Source organism: Telmatherina bonti (genome assembly GCF_933228915.1).
Source record: "Telmatherina bonti genome assembly, chromosome: 20".
Lineage (NCBI taxonomy): Eukaryota > Metazoa > Chordata > Actinopteri > Atheriniformes > Telmatherinidae > Telmatherina > Telmatherina bonti.
Window position 1 is genome coordinate 2,090,100 of NC_136618.1, and position 16,554 is coordinate 2,106,653.

Sequence of the window (16,554 nt, forward strand, 5' to 3'; positions counted from 1 at the left end):
CCATCATGGTCCCACCATGGTCCAACATGGTCCCATCGTGGTCCAACATGGTTCCACCGTGGTCCCACCCTGGTCCCATCTTGGTCCCATCTTGGTCCCATCTTGGTCCCATCATGGTCCCATCATGGTCCCATCTTGGTCCCATCATGGTCCCATCTTGGTCCCATCATGGTCCCACCGTGGTCCAATATGGTCCCACCATGGTCCCACCATGGTCCCATCATGGTCCCATCATGGTCCCACCGTGGTCCAATATGGTCCCACCATGGTCCCATCATGGTCCCATCATGGTCCCACCATGGTCCCACCATGGCCCAACATGGTTCCACCATGGTCCAACATGGTCCCACCATGGTCCAACATGGTCCCACCCTGGTCCCATCGTGGTCCAATATGGTCCCACCGTGGTCCCATCATGGTCCCACCCTGGTCCAATATGGTCCCATCGTGGTCCCATCATGGTCCCGCCATGGTCCCATCATGGTCCAACATGGTCCCACCATGGTCCCACCGTGGTCCCGCCGTGGTCCCGCCGTGGTCCCACCGTGGTCCCATCATGGTCCCACCGTGGTCCCATCATGGTCCCACCATGGTCCCATCATGGTCCAACATGGTCCCATCATGGTCCAACATGGTCCCACCGTGGTCCCATCATGGTCCCACCGTGGTCCCATCATGGTCCAACATGGTCCCACCGTGGTCCCACCGTGGTCCCATCATGGTCCAACATGGTCCCACCGTGGTCCCACCGTGGTCCCACCGTGGTCCCATCATGGTCCCACCATGGTCCCACCATGGTCCCATCATGGTCCAACATGGTCCCATCATGGTCCCATCGTGGTCCAATATGGTCCCACCGTGGTCCCACCGTGGTCCTATCATGGTCCAACATGGTCCCACCGTGGTCCCACCGTGGTCCCATCATGGTCCCACCATGGTCCCATCATGGTCCCACCATGGTCCCATCATGGTCCAACATGGTCCATCATGGTCCCATCATGGTCCCACCCTGGTCCCATCGTGGTCCAATATGGTCCCACCGTGGTCCCACCGTGGTCCCATCGTGGTCCAATATGGTCCCACCGTGGTCTCACCGTGGTCCCACCGTGGTCCCATCGTGGTCCAATATGGTCCCACCGTGGTCCCACCGTGGTCCCATCTTGGTCCCATCTTGGTCCCACCCTGGTCCCATCTTGGTCCCATCTTGGTCCCATCATGGTCCCACCGTGGTCCCACCATGGTCCCACCGTGGTCCCATCATGGTCCCACCATGGTCCCACCATGGTCCAACATGGTCCCATTGTGGTCCAACATGGTCCAACATGGTCCCACCGTGGTCCCAACATGGTCCAACATGGTCCCACCGTGGTCCCAACATGGTCCCATCATGGTCCCACCATGGTCCAACATGGTCCCATCGTGGTCCAACATGGTCCCACCGTGGTCCCATCATGGTCCCACCGTGGTCCCGTCATGGTCCCACCATGGTCCCATCATGGTCCAACATGGTCCCACCATGGTTCCACCATGGTCCCATCGTGGTCCAACATGGTCCCACCATGGCCCAACATGGTCCCACCATGGTCCAACATGGTTCCACCATGGTCCAACATGGTCCCACCATGGTCCAACATGGTCCCACCCTGGTCCAACATGGTCCCACCCTGGTCCCATCGTGGTCCAATATGGTCCCACCGTGGTCCCATCATGGTCCCACCCTGGTCCAATATGGTCCCATCGTGGTCCCATCATGGTCCCACCGTGGTCCCGCCATGGTCCCATCATGGTCCAACATGGTCCCACCATGGTCCCACCGTGGTCCCGCCGTGGTCCCACCGTGGTCCCATCATGGTCCCACCATGGTCCCATCATGGTCCAACATGGTCCCATCATGGTCCAACATGGTCCCACCGTGGTCCCATCATGGTCCCACCGTGGTCCCATCATGGTCCAACATGGTCCCACCGTGGTCCCACCGTGGTCCCATCATGGTCCAACATGGTCCCACCGTGGTCCCATCGTGGTCCCACCATGGTCCCATCATGGTCCCACCGTGGTCCCATCATGGTCCCACCATGGTCCCATCATGGTCCAACATGGTCCCATCATGGTCCCATCATGGTCCCATCGTGGTCCAATATGGTCCCACCGTGGTCCCACCGTGGTCCCATCGTGGTCCAATATGGTCCCACCGTGGTCCCACCGTGGTCCCATCTTGGTCCCACCCTGGTCCCATCTTGGTCCCATCTTGGTCCCATCATGGTCCCACCGTGGTCCCACCATGGTCCCACCATGGTCCCATCATGGTCCCACCATGGTCCCACCATGGTCCAACATGGTCCCATTGTGGTCCAACATGGTCCAACATGGTCCCACCGTGGTCCCAACATGGTCCCATCATGGTCCCACCATGGTCCAACATGGTCCCATCGTGGTCCAACATGGTCCCACCGTGGTCCCATCATGGTCCCACCGTGGTCCCGTCATGGTCCCACCATGGTCCCATCATGGTCCAACATGGTCCCACCGTGGTCCCACCGTGGTCCCATCATGGTCCCACCCATCGATCCGGATCTGAGCGGCCAACTGCGATGTTCTCTGCGACTCATGGTTTTATTTCTGTGTCTTTCGAAGCTTTACAGACGTCGCTTCTGTTCTCCAAAGACTTCGGCCTCCTCGTCTTCCTGAGGAAGTCCGTGGGATTGGATGAGGTAAGCATCATGTTCTGTAAGTCGGCAGTGTCCCGGTCTAGTCCCGGGGAACCACATCCTGCAGCTGTTAGAAGAGTTTCCGCCACGCCTGGCTGCCAGACCTCGACTGGAAGACGTGTGGATGACGTGATCCAGGCGTGGTAAATATAAAGGCTGCAGGATGGTGGATCTGCAGGACCCGGAGCTCCTCTGTCCTTCACATCTGGTCCAGCTTCCTCATCTGTTTTCCAGCTGCGGGACACTCGCGTAGAAGTCTTTGTCTTTCTGGAGAAGTTTTTAGACAAAGTGTCAGCGGGTGTGAAAGGCTGGGACAAGACGTACGCCGTGGACATCCGGGTGGGTTCCTCATCATGGCTCACCTTCGTGCTTTTATACTTCTCACCCCTGTAAACGGCACCTGTAAACGGCACCTGTAAACGACACCTGTAAACGGCACCTGTAAACGACACCTGTAAACGGCACCTGTAAACGACACCTGTAAACGACACCTGTAAACGACACCTGTGAGCATCTGCTGTTTGTCATTGTGCAGGACACCTGCATGGTTGTTTACACAAAGGAAAAAGCGGCTAAATGTCGGACCTCCATCCTGGAGCTGCTGATCAAGGTGGGTTTGTAGCAGAAAACATCCTGAGTTTCTTTCATCTGGAGATTTTACTTATTTATCTCCATGACATCACAGTCATGGTATCAATTCATACTATTGATTACTCATTAAAGGGGGTAGTGGTGGTCGAGTGGTTATAGAGGACCTCCAGACCTGCTGACCTCCAGACCTGCTGACCTCCAGACCTCCAGACCTCCAGACCTGCTGACCTGCTGACCTGCTGACCTCCAGACCTGCTGACCTGCTGACCTCCAGACCTCCAGACCTGCTGACCTCCAGACCTGCTGACCTCCAGACCTGCTGACCTCCAGACCTGCTGACCTGCTGACCTCCAGACCTGCTGACCTCCAGACCTTCTGACCTGCTGACCTGCTGACCTCCAGACCTTCTGACCTTCTGACCTCCAGACCTGCTGACCTCCAGACCTGCTGACCTCCAGACCTTCTGACCTGCTGACCTCCAGACCTGCTGACTTCCAGACCTCCAGACCTGCTGAATAGGAGACCTTTAGAGACCACTGAGACCTGTTGGGAACCAGTGAAACAGCTGTGAGCTTTGCAGCGTTGGATGTCAGAGGTCACATGACAGCAGCAGGATGCAGCCCACCTGCTTCTGCAGCAGGTCTCCATCATCCCTTCTGTCCTGGTGTGTGCAGGTGGTGAAGGCGACCAAGGCCTCCAGTGTGGCTGCAGACTTCAGGATCTCTGACATATTCAACCGCTTTTATAGCGAGCTCTGCCAGAAGAGCAAGTTAGCAGATTCAGGTGAATATTTTTCACATTTATCTGTAATCTGTGACCTTTGTTGATATTCTCCCCGTTTTTTAGTTCTAGGTAAAATATACGAGCTGCTGGGAGTTCTGGGAGAAGCCCATCCCAGTGAGATGGTCCACAACTCTGATAAACTCTACAAGGCTTATCTGGGAGAGCTGAAGGAGCAGGTCAGTTTGGACAGAAAGTTTCTTCATATTTAAGCCTGAAACCTCCATCAGTCTCCATGGAAACGTCCCGTCTCCATGGAAACGTCCCGTCTGCATGGAAACGTCCCGTCTGCATGGAAACGTCCCGTCTCCATGGAAACGTCCCGTCTCCATGGAAACGTCCCGTCTGCATGGGAACGTCCCGTCTGCATGGAAACGTCCCGTCTCCATGGAAACGTCCCGTCTGCATGGAAACGTCCCGTCTGCATGGGAACCGTCATGTCTCCCATTCCTTGCTGACTGAGATGAACTGGGTTCAGTTTCTGCCGGCTGGTTGAGATAAATGTGTCGGAGTTTTAGACTGGGGGGCGGAGGGGGGCGAGGTCTTGATGATTTAACGGTTCTTTTCCTCAGATGACATCTTTGACTAAAGAAGCCAAGCTCTTGGTGGCGGCAGGGTGTCTGAGGGGAATCGCCGCCCTCATGGTCAACTTCAGTAAAACCATGGACGAAGGTTGGTCTCGGCTTGTCTCCATGTCCCCAGTCGGTTCAGGATGAAAACCAGTTTGCTTCTGGTCTGCAGACCCGGCAACCTGTCAGGAGATCTTCCAGTATGCGATGAAGTCGATCGCGCCTCAGGTAAACCCGCCAGGAAATGAGGCGTGCAGCTCTGACGGTCGCCTCACGTCTTCTTCTTCTTCTGTTTCAGGAGGAAATGAGTCGTTACGCCGTGACGTTTGGTAAGTGTGGACATGTTCGTGGGATTGGTGCTGACGGCTGCTGTGATGTGAGCTGTTTGTGACGAATCCTGCACAGCCGGCCTCCGGCTGTTCTCCAGACATGCGTCCCAGTTCGGCCGCTGCCTCATGGACCAGTACCGGACCCTGTTTGAGACCATGTGTAAGCTCTGTGGCCACATCAACGGTGAGATGAAGAAGACCAGCTACACTGCTCTGGAAGCTTTCCTCAAACAGGTCAGTCTTCTTTCCCCTTCGCTCCCAGGCCGCCTCCTCACGCCACCAATCATTCCTGCATCTCCCAATGCTCCGCAGGTCGCCATGTTGGTCGCCGACGACGTAGACCAGCACAAAACCAAACTCAAGTTCTTCATGCAGAAGTTCTGCAGCATCATTAGAAGCATGGAGTCCACCCACAAAGAGCTGTCCATCGCTATCCGAGGATATGGATTCTTCGCCACGGTATAAACCTCTTCCATCTTCACCATCAACGTGCAGCAGGTGTCTGATCAGCGACCACATCACATTCCTGCTCGACGTCTGGAGATAAATGTTTAACATTTCTCTTTTATTCATCACAACTTATTTTATTTGACCAGTTGGCTTCAGGTTTCCTGTCCTGTCACAATGCTCCCAACACACGGCAGCTGTTCATGGCCTTTAACTGTCTTCTTTCTCCAGCAGCTGCTCAGCCTCCCGCCACGCTGACTGCAGACATGTTGGCTTCCTGTTTTACTGAAAAGGTTGCTACCATCAGGAATCACTTCTCTGAGCCTGACCAGCTCAGTCCACCACATCCAGCTAGTGGTGCCTCACTTTGCTCTTTCTGCCCTCTGAATGAGGACCAAGTCTCTAAACTTCTAGTCAACTCTAAAGCCACTAGCTGTCCTCTGGATCCGGTCCCTACCGACATCCTGCAGAGCATTTTACCTCCAATCAATCTGCAGTGACCCATATTATCATCTCCTCTCTGGAATCCGCTGTCTTTCCCTCTGTCTTCCAGCAAGCTCGGGTCACCCCGCTGCTGATGAAACCCACACTCAACCCAGTCCAGGTTGGAAACTACCGGCTGGTCCCACTGGTGCCGTTCATGTCCACACTACTGGAGCGGGTCGTCTTCAGTCTCCCAGTTCCTCCATGATAGAAACCAGTTAGATCCACATCAGTCTGGCTTTAGGCAAGGCCATTCCACTGGAACTGCTCTCCTGTCTGTTACCGATTCCCTCCAGCTGGACCAGATCCACTGGTCAGTCCTCAGTCCTGGTCCTGCTGGACCAGATCCACTGGTCAGTCCTCAGTCCTGGTCCTGCTGGACCAGATCCACTGGTCAGTCCTGGTCCTGGTCCTGCTGGACCAGATCCACTGGTCAGTCCTCAGTCCTGGTCCTGCTGGACCAGATCCACTGGTCAGTCCTCAGTCCTGGTCCTGCTGGACCAGATCCACTGGTCAGTCCTCAGTCCTGGTCCTGCTGGACCAGATCCACTGGTCAGTCCTGGTCCTGGTCCTGCTGGACCAGATCCACTGGTCAGTCCTCAGTCCTGGTCCTGCTGGACCAGATCCACTGGTCAGTCCTCAGTCCTGGTCCTGCTGGACCAGATCCACTGGTCAGTCCTCAGTCCTGGTCCTGCTGGACCAGATCCACTGGTCAGTCCTCAGTCCTGGTCCTGCTGGACCAGATCCACTGGTCAGTCCTCAGTCCTGGTCCTGCTGGACCAGATCCACTGGTCAGTCCTCAGTCCTGGTCCTGCTGGACCAGATCCACTGGTCAGTCCTCAGTCCTGGTCCTGCTGGACCAGATCCACTGGTCAGTCCTCAGTCCTGGTTCTGCTGGACCAGATCCACTGGTCAATCCTCAGTCCTGGTTCTGCTGGACCAGATCCACTGGTCAGTCCTCAGTCCTGGTCCTGCTGGACCAGATCCACTGGTCAGTCCTCAGTCCTGGTTCTGCTGGACCAGATCCACTGGTCAGTCCTCAGTCCTGGTTCTGCTGGACCAGATCCACTGGTCAGTCCTCAGTCCTGGTCCTGCTGGACCAGATCCACTGGTCAGTCCTCAGTCCTGGTCCTGCTGGACCAGATCCACTGGTCAGTCCTCAGTCCTGGTCCTGCTGGACCAGATCCACTGGTCAGTCCTCAGTCCTGGTCCTGCTGGACCAGATCCACTGGTCAGTCCTCAGTCCTGGTCCTGCTGAACCAGATCCACTGGTCAGTCCCCAGTCCTGGTCCTGCTGGACCAGATCCACTGGTCAGTCCCCAGTCCTGGTTCTGCTGAACCAGATCCACTGGTCAGTCCCCAGTCCTGGTTCTGCTGAACCAGATCCACTGGTCAGTCCCCAGTCCTGGTTCTGCTGAACCAGATCCACTGGTCAGTCCTCAGTCCTGGTCCTGCTGGATGACCAGCTGACCTTTAAGGTCCATGTTGCCTCGGTTGCCCGTACCTGCCGACATGCTCTCTACAACATCAAGAGAATCAGACGTACCTGACAGAACACACGACTCAGCTTCTGGTTCAGGTTCTGGTCATCTCACACATCGATTTCTGCAGTTCCCTACTGGCAGGTCTGCCTGCATGCTGGTTAAACCTCTGCAGATGATCCAGAACCAGCAGCACGTCTGGTCTTCAACCAACCCAGAAGAATTCATGTCACTCTGATACTGTTGCCAAGCAACGAGCCTTTCTCTCTCCATCACTTTAATTGTTGTTAACTCCTGTCGTTTTCGTTGATGTGATCTGTTTGTCCTCAGCCCTGTAAGAAGGTCTGTCCCCAGGATGTAGACCTGATGTACACAGAACTGATCCAGCGCTGTAAGCAGATGTACCTGACGGAGTCAGACAGCGAGGACGACAGCTTCTACCAGCTGCCCAGCTTCCTGGACTCCATCGCCAGCGTCCTCATACACCTGGACAAGGTAAACATGGATCGGGTTTGCTGTAGATCTCTTTAACCCAGTCTGGATCAGATTCTGTTGGACCAATGTAGACCTTGTCCTCTAGGTGCCAGAGGTGTATACTCCGCTGTTAGAGCGCCTCCTGGTGGTCCAGATAGACAACTTCCCTCAGTACAGTGAGAGAATGCAGACGGCTTGCAGCAGGTCCATCCTGAAGGTTCTGGTGGCCGTGGCCTCGAAAGGACCGGTTCTCTGGACCTTCATCAGCTCCGTTGGTATGTAGGTCCTCAGAAATCCAGATTCCTCTTAGTGTTTTCATCTCGAGGAGAACTTATTGACTTCAGCTTGGTCCAGAAAACCCACACAGATCTGACATACAGCTCAGCAGGATGAATGGGTGGATGGCTGGATGACGAGTGGATGGATGACGAGTGGATGACGGATAGGTGGATGGGTGGATGGATGGATGGAGGGTGGGTGGATGAATGGGTGTATGGCTGGATGATGAGTGGATGGATGGATGGATGGATGGATGGATGGATGGATGGATGGGTGGATGGATGGATGACGGGTGGATGGATGGATGACGGGTGGATGGATGGATGACGGGTGGATGGATGGATGACGAGTGGATGATGGATAGGTGGATGGATGGATGGATGACGAGTGGATGGATGGATGGATGGATGGATGGATGTTGGATGGATGACGAATGGATGGATGGGTGGATGGATGTTGGGTGGATGGGTGGATGGATGTTGGGTGGATGGATGGATGGATGTTGGGTGGATGGATGGATGGGTGGATGGATGTTGGATGGATGGGTGGGTGGATGGATGTTGGGTGGATGGGTGGATGGATGTTGGGTGGATGGATGGATGGATGTTGGGTGGATGGATGGATGGGTGGATGGATGTTGGATGGATGGATGGATGTTGGGTGGATGGGTGGATGGATGTAGGGTGGATGGATGGATGGGTGAATGGATGTTGGATGGATGGATGGATGTTGGGTGGATGGATGGGTGGATGTTGGATGGATGGATGGATGTAGGGTGGATGGATGGGTGGATGTTGGATGGATGTAGGGTGGATGGGTGGATGTTGGATAGATGGATGAATGTTGGGTGGATGTTGGGTGGATGGATGTTGAGTGGATGGATGGGTGGATGTTGGGTGGGTGGATGGGTGGATGTTGGGTGGGTGGATGTTGAGTGGATGGATGGGTGGATGTTGGGTGGGTGGATGGGTGGATGTTGGGTGGGTGGATGGGTGGATGAGTGGATGTTGGGTGGATGGATGGGTGGGTGGATGTTGGGTGGATGTTGGGTGGATGGATGGGTGGATGTTGGGTGGGTGGATGGGTGGATGGATGGGTGGATGTTGGGTGGATGTTGGGTGGATGGATGGTTGGATGGGTGGATGTTGGGTGGATGGATGTGTGGATGTTGGGTGGATGGATGGGTGGATGATGGGTGGATGTTGGGTGGATGGATGGGTGGATGTTGGGTGGATGGATGTGTGGATGGGTGGATGGATGGGTGGATGTTGGATGGATGGGTGGATGTTGGATGGATGTTGGGTGGATGGGTGGATGTTGGATGGATGTTGGGTGGATGGATGGGTGGATGGATGGGTGGATGTTGGGTGGATGGATGGATGTTGGATGGGTGGATGTTGGGTGGATGGATGTGTGGATGTTGGGTGGATGGGTGGATGTTGGGTGGATGGATGGGTGGATGTTGGGTGGATGGATGGGTGGATGAGTGGATGTTGGATGGATGGGTGGGTGGATGGATGTTGGGTGGATGGATGGATGGATGTTGGGTGGATGGATGGATGGGTGGATGGATGTTGGATGGATGGATGGATGTTGGGTGGGTGGATGTTGGGTGGATGGATGGGTGGATGTTGGGTGGATGGATGGGTGGATGTTGGGTGGGTGGATGGATGGGTGGATGTTGGGTGGGTGGGTGGATGGATGGGTGGATGTTGGGTGGATGGATGTGTGGGTGGATGGGTGGATGGATGGGTGGATGTTGGGTGGATGGATGTGTGGATGTTGGGTGGATGGATGGGTGGATGTTGGGTGGATGGGTGGATGGATGGGTGGATGTTGGGTGGATGTTGGGTGGATGGATGTGTGGATGGGTGGATGGATGGGTGGATGTTGGATGGATGGGTGGATGTTGGATGGATGTTGGGTGGATGGATGGGTGGATGGATGGGTGGATGTTGGGTGGATGGATGGATGTTGGATGGGTGGATGTTGGGTGGATGGATGTGTGGATGTTGGGTGGATGTTGGGTGGATGGATGGGTGGATGGATGGGTGGATGGGTGGATGTTGGGTGGATGGATGGGTGGATGTTGGGTGGATGGATGGGTGGATGTTGGGTGGATGGGTGGATGTTGGGTGGATGGATGGGTGGATGGATGGGTGGATGTTGGGTGGATGGATGGGTGGATGTTGGGTGGATGTTGGGTGGATGGATGGGTGGATGTTGGGTGGATGGATGTGTGGATGGGTGGATGGATGGGTGGATGTTGGATGGATGGGTGGATGGGTGGATGTTGGATGGATGTTGGGTGGATGGGTGGATGTTGGATGGATGTTGGGTGGATGGATGGGTGGATGTTGGGTGGATGGATGGATGTTGGATGGGTGGATGTTGGGTGGATGGATGTGTGGATGTTGGGTGGATGGGTGGATGTTGGGTGGATGTTGGGTGGATGGATGGGTGGATGTTGGGTGGATGGATGGGTGGATGAGTGGATGTTGGATGGATGGGTGGGTGGATGGATGTTGGGTGGATGGGTGGATGGATGTTGGGTGGATGGATGGATGGATGTTGGGTGGATGGATGGATGGGTGGATGGATGTTGGATGGATGGATGGATGTTGGGTGGGTGGATGTTGGGTGGATGGATGGGTGGATGTTGGGTGGATGTTGGGTGGATGGATGGGTGGATGTTGGGTGGGTGGATGGATGGGTGGATGGGTGGATGGATGGGTGGATGTTGGGTGGATGGATGTGTGGATGGATGGGTGGATGTTGGGTGGATGGGTGGATGGATGGGTGGATGTTGGGTGGATGGATGTGTGGATGGGTGGATGGATGGGTGGATGTTGGATGGATGGGTGGATGTTGGATGGATGTTGGGTGGATGGATGGGTGGATGTTGGGTGGATGGATGGATGTTGGATGGGTGGATGTTGGGTGGATGGATGTGTGGATGTTGGGTGGATGTTGGGTGGATGGATGGGTGGATGGATGGGTGGATGTTGGGTGGATGTTGGGTGGATGGATGGGTGGATGTTGGGTGGATGGATGGGTGGATGTTGGGTGGATGGGTGGATGTTGGGTGGATGGATGGGTGGATGTTGGGTGGATGGATGGGTGGATGGATGGGTGGATGTTGGGTGGATGGATGGGTGGATGTTGGGTGGATGGATGGGTGGATGTTGGGTGGATGGGTGGATGTTGGATGGATGGGTGGATGTTGGGTGGATGGATGGGTGGATGTTGGGTGGATGGATGGGTGGATGGATGGGTGGATGTTGGGTGGATGTTGGGTGGATGGATGGGTGGATGTTGGGTGGATGGATGGATGGGTGGATGGATGTTGGATGGATGGATGGATGTTGGGTGGGTGGATGTTGGGTGGATGTTGGGTGGGTGGATGGATGGGTGGATGTTGGGTGGGTGGATGGATGGGTGGATGTTGGGTGGGTGGATGGATGGGTGGATGGGTGGATGGATGGGTGGATGTTGGGTGGATGGATGTGTGGATGGATGGGTGGATGTTGGGTGGATGGGTGGATGGATGGGTGGATGTTGGGTGGATGGATGTGTGGATGGGTGGATGGATGGGTGGATGTTGGATGGATGGGTGGATGTTGGATGGGTGGATGTTGGGTGGATGGGTGGATGTTGGATGGATGGGTGGATGTTGGGTGGATGGATGGGTGGATGTTGGGTGGATGGATGGGTGGATGTTGGGTGGATGTTGGGTGGATGGATGGGTGGATGTTGGGTGGATGGATGGGTGGATGTTGGGTGGATGTTGGGTGGATGGATGGATGTTGGATGGGTGGATGTTGGGTGGATGGATGTGTGGATGTTGGGTGGATGTTGGGTGGGTGGATGGGTGGATGTTGGGTGGATGGATGGGTGGATGTTGGGTGGATGTTGGGTGGATGGGTGGATGGATGGGTGGATGTTGGGTGGATGGGTGGATGTTGGGTGGATGTTGGGTGGATGGATGGGTGGATGGGTGGGTGGATGGATGGGTGGATGTTGGGTGGATGTTGGGTGGATGGGTGGATGTTGGGTGGATGTTGGGTGGATGGGTGGATGTTGGATGGATGGGTGGATGTTGGGTGGATGGATGGGTGGATGTTGGGTGGATGGATGGGTGGATGTTGGGTGGATGGATGGGTGAATGGATGGGTGGATGTTGGGTGGATGGATGGGTGGATGTTGGGTGGATGGATGGGTGGATTTTGGGTGGATGGATGGGTGGATGTTGGGTGGATGGATGGGTGGATGTTGGGTGGATGGATGGGTGGATGTTGGGTGGATGGATGGGTGGATGTTGGGTGGATGGATGGGTGGATGTTGGGTGGATGGATGGGTGGATGGGTGGATGTTGGGTGGATGGATGGGTGGATGTTGGGTGGATGTTGGGTGGATGGATGGATGTTGGATGGGTGGATGTTGGGTGGATGGATGGGTGGATGTTGGGTGGATGGATGGGTGGATGTTGGGTGGATGTTGGGTGGATGGATGTGTGGATGTTGGGTGGATGTTGGGTGGATGTTGGATGGGTGGATGTTGGGTGGATGGATGTGTGGATGTTGGGTGGATGTTGGGTGGATGGATGGGTGGATGTTGGGTGGATGGATGGGTGGATGTTGGGTGGATGGATGGGTGGATGTTGGGTGGATGTTGGGTGGATGGGTGGATGGATGGGTGGATGTTGGGTGGATGGATGGGTGGATGTTGGGTGGATGTTGGGTGGATGGATGGGTGGATGTTGGGTGGATGGATGGGTGGATGTTGGGTGGATGTTGGGTGGATGGATGGATGTTGGATGGGTGGATGTTGGGTGGATGTTGGGTGGATGTTGGGTGGATGGGTGGATGGATGGGTGGATGTTGGGTGGATGGATGGGTGGATGTTGGGTGGATGTTGGGTGGATGGATGGATGTTGGATGGGTGGATGTTGGGTGGATGGATGTGTGGATGTTGGGTGGATGTTGGGTGGATGGATGGGTGGATGTTGGGTGGATGGATGGGTGGATGTTGGGTGGATGGATGGGTGGATGGATGGGTGGATGTTGGGTGGATGGATGGGTGGATGTTGGGTGGATGGGTGGATGTTGGCTGGGTGAAGGTCTGACTGGTGCTCCTTCTCTTCCAGTCCATCAGGGTTTGGTCCGGGTCTGTTCCAAGCCCATGGTCCCTGCTGAGGTCAGACAGGAAGTCTTTTAGTTTCTGAAATCTTCGGTTCTGTTTCCAGGAATCTTGTTTATCTCCTGAGAATCTGTGTTTTTCCCTTCAGGATGCTGGGAATGATCCTTCAGAGTTTTCCCAAGTTCGGACCGGGAAATGGAAGGTTCCCTCCAGTTCCAGCTACCTCCCTCTGTATAAGGGACTTCTAGACTGTGACCAGCTGAAGGTGCGGTTGTGGTCTAGTCTGGTCTTGACGTAGATCCAGCTTTCTGTCCTGTATCCACGTTCCGGCTGTAGAACTCTGGGATGTGATTCCTGCTGTCTGAATGAAGCTCATCCGTCCTGCTCCTGCAGGACTCGGGGTTTCTGGACGGAGCTTTCCAGACTCAGAACGCTGGCCTCGGCTCTCTGAGCCGTCTCCTCTACGATGAGGTGGTGAACTCCATTCTCCGGATTGTGGAAAAGCTGGACCTGTCTGTGCAGAAGATGACGTCTGAAGAGGAGGTGAGTCTCCCTTTGCTTTCTTCCAACAATGGTCCAAGGAACGCTGGTCTAATCCTCCGTGTTGGTTAGGCTCCAGATGACTCTGCCCACTTCCTGCCCTCGTCCGACCCAACAGCTTATCTTGTACCCAACAAGGTCAAAGACTTCACCGCCTTCATCAACCTGGTGGAGTTCTGCAGGTAAACCTGAACCAGATCTGGCTTAGTTTCTCAGATCAGCTGAAATATCTGGAATGAAAGACATTCCCAATTGTCCCAGTAAAGCTGCTGCTTGTTGTCTCTGCAGCGAGTTGTTGCTCAGTAAACACCTGGATTATTTCCAGCCCTGGATGTTCCATCTGAGCCACCATCTGGTCCTCCACTCCATCAGAAACCCTCTGGTCAGCGGCTTCTACAAACTTCTCGCTGTTACCATGATGGTGGCCAAAAGAATAAAGTATTTCCAGGTAATATTAAATCTTTTATTTTGGCAGTCAAACTGGACTTCCTGTCTGGGGGCGTGGTCATCCTGAAACAGGAAATAAGTTCTTGCTTTCTCAGATGTTTGAAGTCTGGATGGAATAATGTCACATTGTTTATTCCACGTTACATAACACCAGATTAGACCAGATTAAAGCGTGGAAACACCAGATTAGACCAGATTAAAGCGTGGAAACACCAGATCAGATCGGATTAAAGCGTGGAAACACCAGATTAGATCAGATTAAAGCGTGGAAACACCAGATTAGATCGGATTAAAGCGTGGAAACACCAGATTAGATCGGATTAAAGCGTGGAGACACCAGATTAGACTGGATTAAAGCGTGGAAACACCAGATTAGATCGGATTAAAGCGTGGAAACACCAGATTAGATCGGATTAAAGCGTGGAAACACCAGATTAGATCGGATTAAAGCGTGGAAACACCAGATTAGACCAGATTAAAGCGTGGAAACACCAGATCAGACCGAATTAAAGCGTGGAAACACCAGATTAGACCAGATTAAAGCGTGGAAACACCAGATTAGACCGGATTAAAGCGTGGAAACACCAGATCAGATCGGATTAAAGTGTGGAAACACCAGATCAGACCGGATTAAAGCGTGGAAACACCATATTAGATCGGATTAAAGCGTGGAAACACCAGATCAGATCGGATTAAAGTGTGGAAACACCAGATCAGACCGGATTAAAGTGTGGAAACACCAGATCAGACCGGATTAAAGCGTGGAGACACCAGATTAGACCGGATTAAAGCGTGGAAACACCAGATCAGACCGGATTAAAGCGTGGAGACACCAGATTAGACCGGATTAAAGCGTGGAAACACCAGATCAGACCAGATTAAAGCGTGGAAACACCAGATTAGACCAGATTAAAGCGTGGAAACACCATATTAGATCGGATTAAAGCGTGGAAACACCATATTAGATCGGATTAAAGCGTGGAGACACCAGATCAGACCGGATTAAAGCGTGGAAACACCAGATTAGACCAGATTAAAGCGTGGAAACACCAGATCAGACCGAATTAAAGCGTGGAAACACCAGATTAGACCAGATTAAAGCGTGGAAACACCAGATCAGACCGGATTAAAGCGTGGAAACACCAGATCAGATCGGATTAAAGTGTGGAAACACCAGATCAGATCGGATTAAAGCGTGGAGACACCAGATTAGACCGGATTAAAGCGTGGAAACACCAGATCAGACCGGATTAAAGCGTGGAGACACCAGATTAGACCGGATTAAAGCGTGGAGACACCAGATCAGACCGGATTAAAGCGTGGAAACACCAGATCAGACCGGATTAAAGCGTGGAGACACCAGATTAGACCGGATTAAAGCGTGGAAACACCAGATTAGACCGGATTAAAGCGTGGAAACACCAGATCAGACCGGATTAAAGCGTGGAGACACCAGATCAGACCGGATTAAAGCGTGGAGACACCAGATCAGACCGGATTAAAGCGTGGAGACACCAGATTAGACCGGATTAAAGCGTGGAGACACCAGATTAGACCGGATTAAAGCGTGGAAACACCAGATTAGACCGGATTAAAGCGTGGAAACACCAGATTAGACCGGATTAAAGCGTGGAAACACCAGATTTGATCGGATTAAAGCGTGGAGACACCAGATTAGATCGGATTAAAGCGTGGAGACACCAGATTAGACCGGATTAAAGCGTGGAAACACCAGATTAGACCGGATTAAAGCGTGGAAACACCAGATTAGACCGGATTAAAGCGTGGAAACACCAGATTTGATCGGATTAAAGCGTGGAGACACCAGATTTGATCGGATTAAAGCGTGGAGACACCAGATTAGATCGGATTAAAGCGTGGAAACACCAGATTTGATCTGATTAAGCGGGTCTTTGTGTGAACAGGGGGCGGACCTGAGAAGCGGTGGATCTCAGACGGACAGCGTGAAATCGGCTTGTTTTGCTCTTTTCTCTAAGTTCGGAAAAGAGGTAATTTCTGCCGTTTGCCGTTTGGACGTAACGCAGAGGTTGGCGGCGGTTGTGACGGCCATGCTTTCCTCCAGGTCTGCGTCCGGATGAAGCAGTACAAAGATGAGCTGCTGGCGTCCTGTTTGACCTTCGTCCTCTCGCTGCACCATGCCATGGTGGCCGTGGACGTTCAGGCCTACTGTCCTGCTCTGGAGGTGGGACGGTCTTCATCACATGTTTGATGTTTACTGAGTCTGGAGGACATGAAGGACTTTCCAGGTTCCATGTTTAGCTTCATG

The 16,554-nt window shown here is 53.9% G+C and overlaps 1 protein-coding gene across 3 annotated transcripts in view; it reads left to right on the forward strand.

The window, feature by feature from the left end:
* Positions 1-16,554, forward strand: part of prkdc (protein kinase, DNA-activated, catalytic subunit) — a 146,513-nt gene that overhangs the window by 15,140 nt on the left and 114,819 nt on the right. For 2 of the 3 annotated variants that reach the window (XM_079259805.1, XM_079259806.1), the window contains exons 3-21: positions 2,635-2,711; positions 2,943-3,047; positions 3,244-3,318; positions 3,974-4,082; positions 4,146-4,258; positions 4,652-4,751; positions 4,821-4,876; positions 4,947-4,977; positions 5,054-5,211; positions 5,290-5,436; positions 7,719-7,883; positions 7,969-8,137; positions 13,288-13,337; positions 13,429-13,545; positions 13,674-13,823; positions 13,893-14,002; positions 14,109-14,268; positions 16,193-16,276; positions 16,351-16,470. In XM_079259805.1, coding sequence (XP_079115931.1) covers positions 2,635-2,711; positions 2,943-3,047; positions 3,244-3,318; positions 3,974-4,082; positions 4,146-4,258; positions 4,652-4,751; positions 4,821-4,876; positions 4,947-4,977; positions 5,054-5,211; positions 5,290-5,436; positions 7,719-7,883; positions 7,969-8,137; positions 13,288-13,337; positions 13,429-13,545; positions 13,674-13,823; positions 13,893-14,002; positions 14,109-14,268; positions 16,193-16,276; positions 16,351-16,470 — 2,096 coding nt within the window. The remainder of the gene's footprint in view (positions 1-2,634; positions 2,712-2,942; positions 3,048-3,243; positions 3,319-3,973; positions 4,083-4,145; positions 4,259-4,651; positions 4,752-4,820; positions 4,877-4,946; positions 4,978-5,053; positions 5,212-5,289; positions 5,437-7,718; positions 7,884-7,968; positions 8,138-13,287; positions 13,338-13,428; positions 13,546-13,673; positions 13,824-13,892; positions 14,003-14,108; positions 14,269-16,192; positions 16,277-16,350; positions 16,471-16,554) is intronic. The other variant, XM_079259807.1, reaches the window with a different exon arrangement.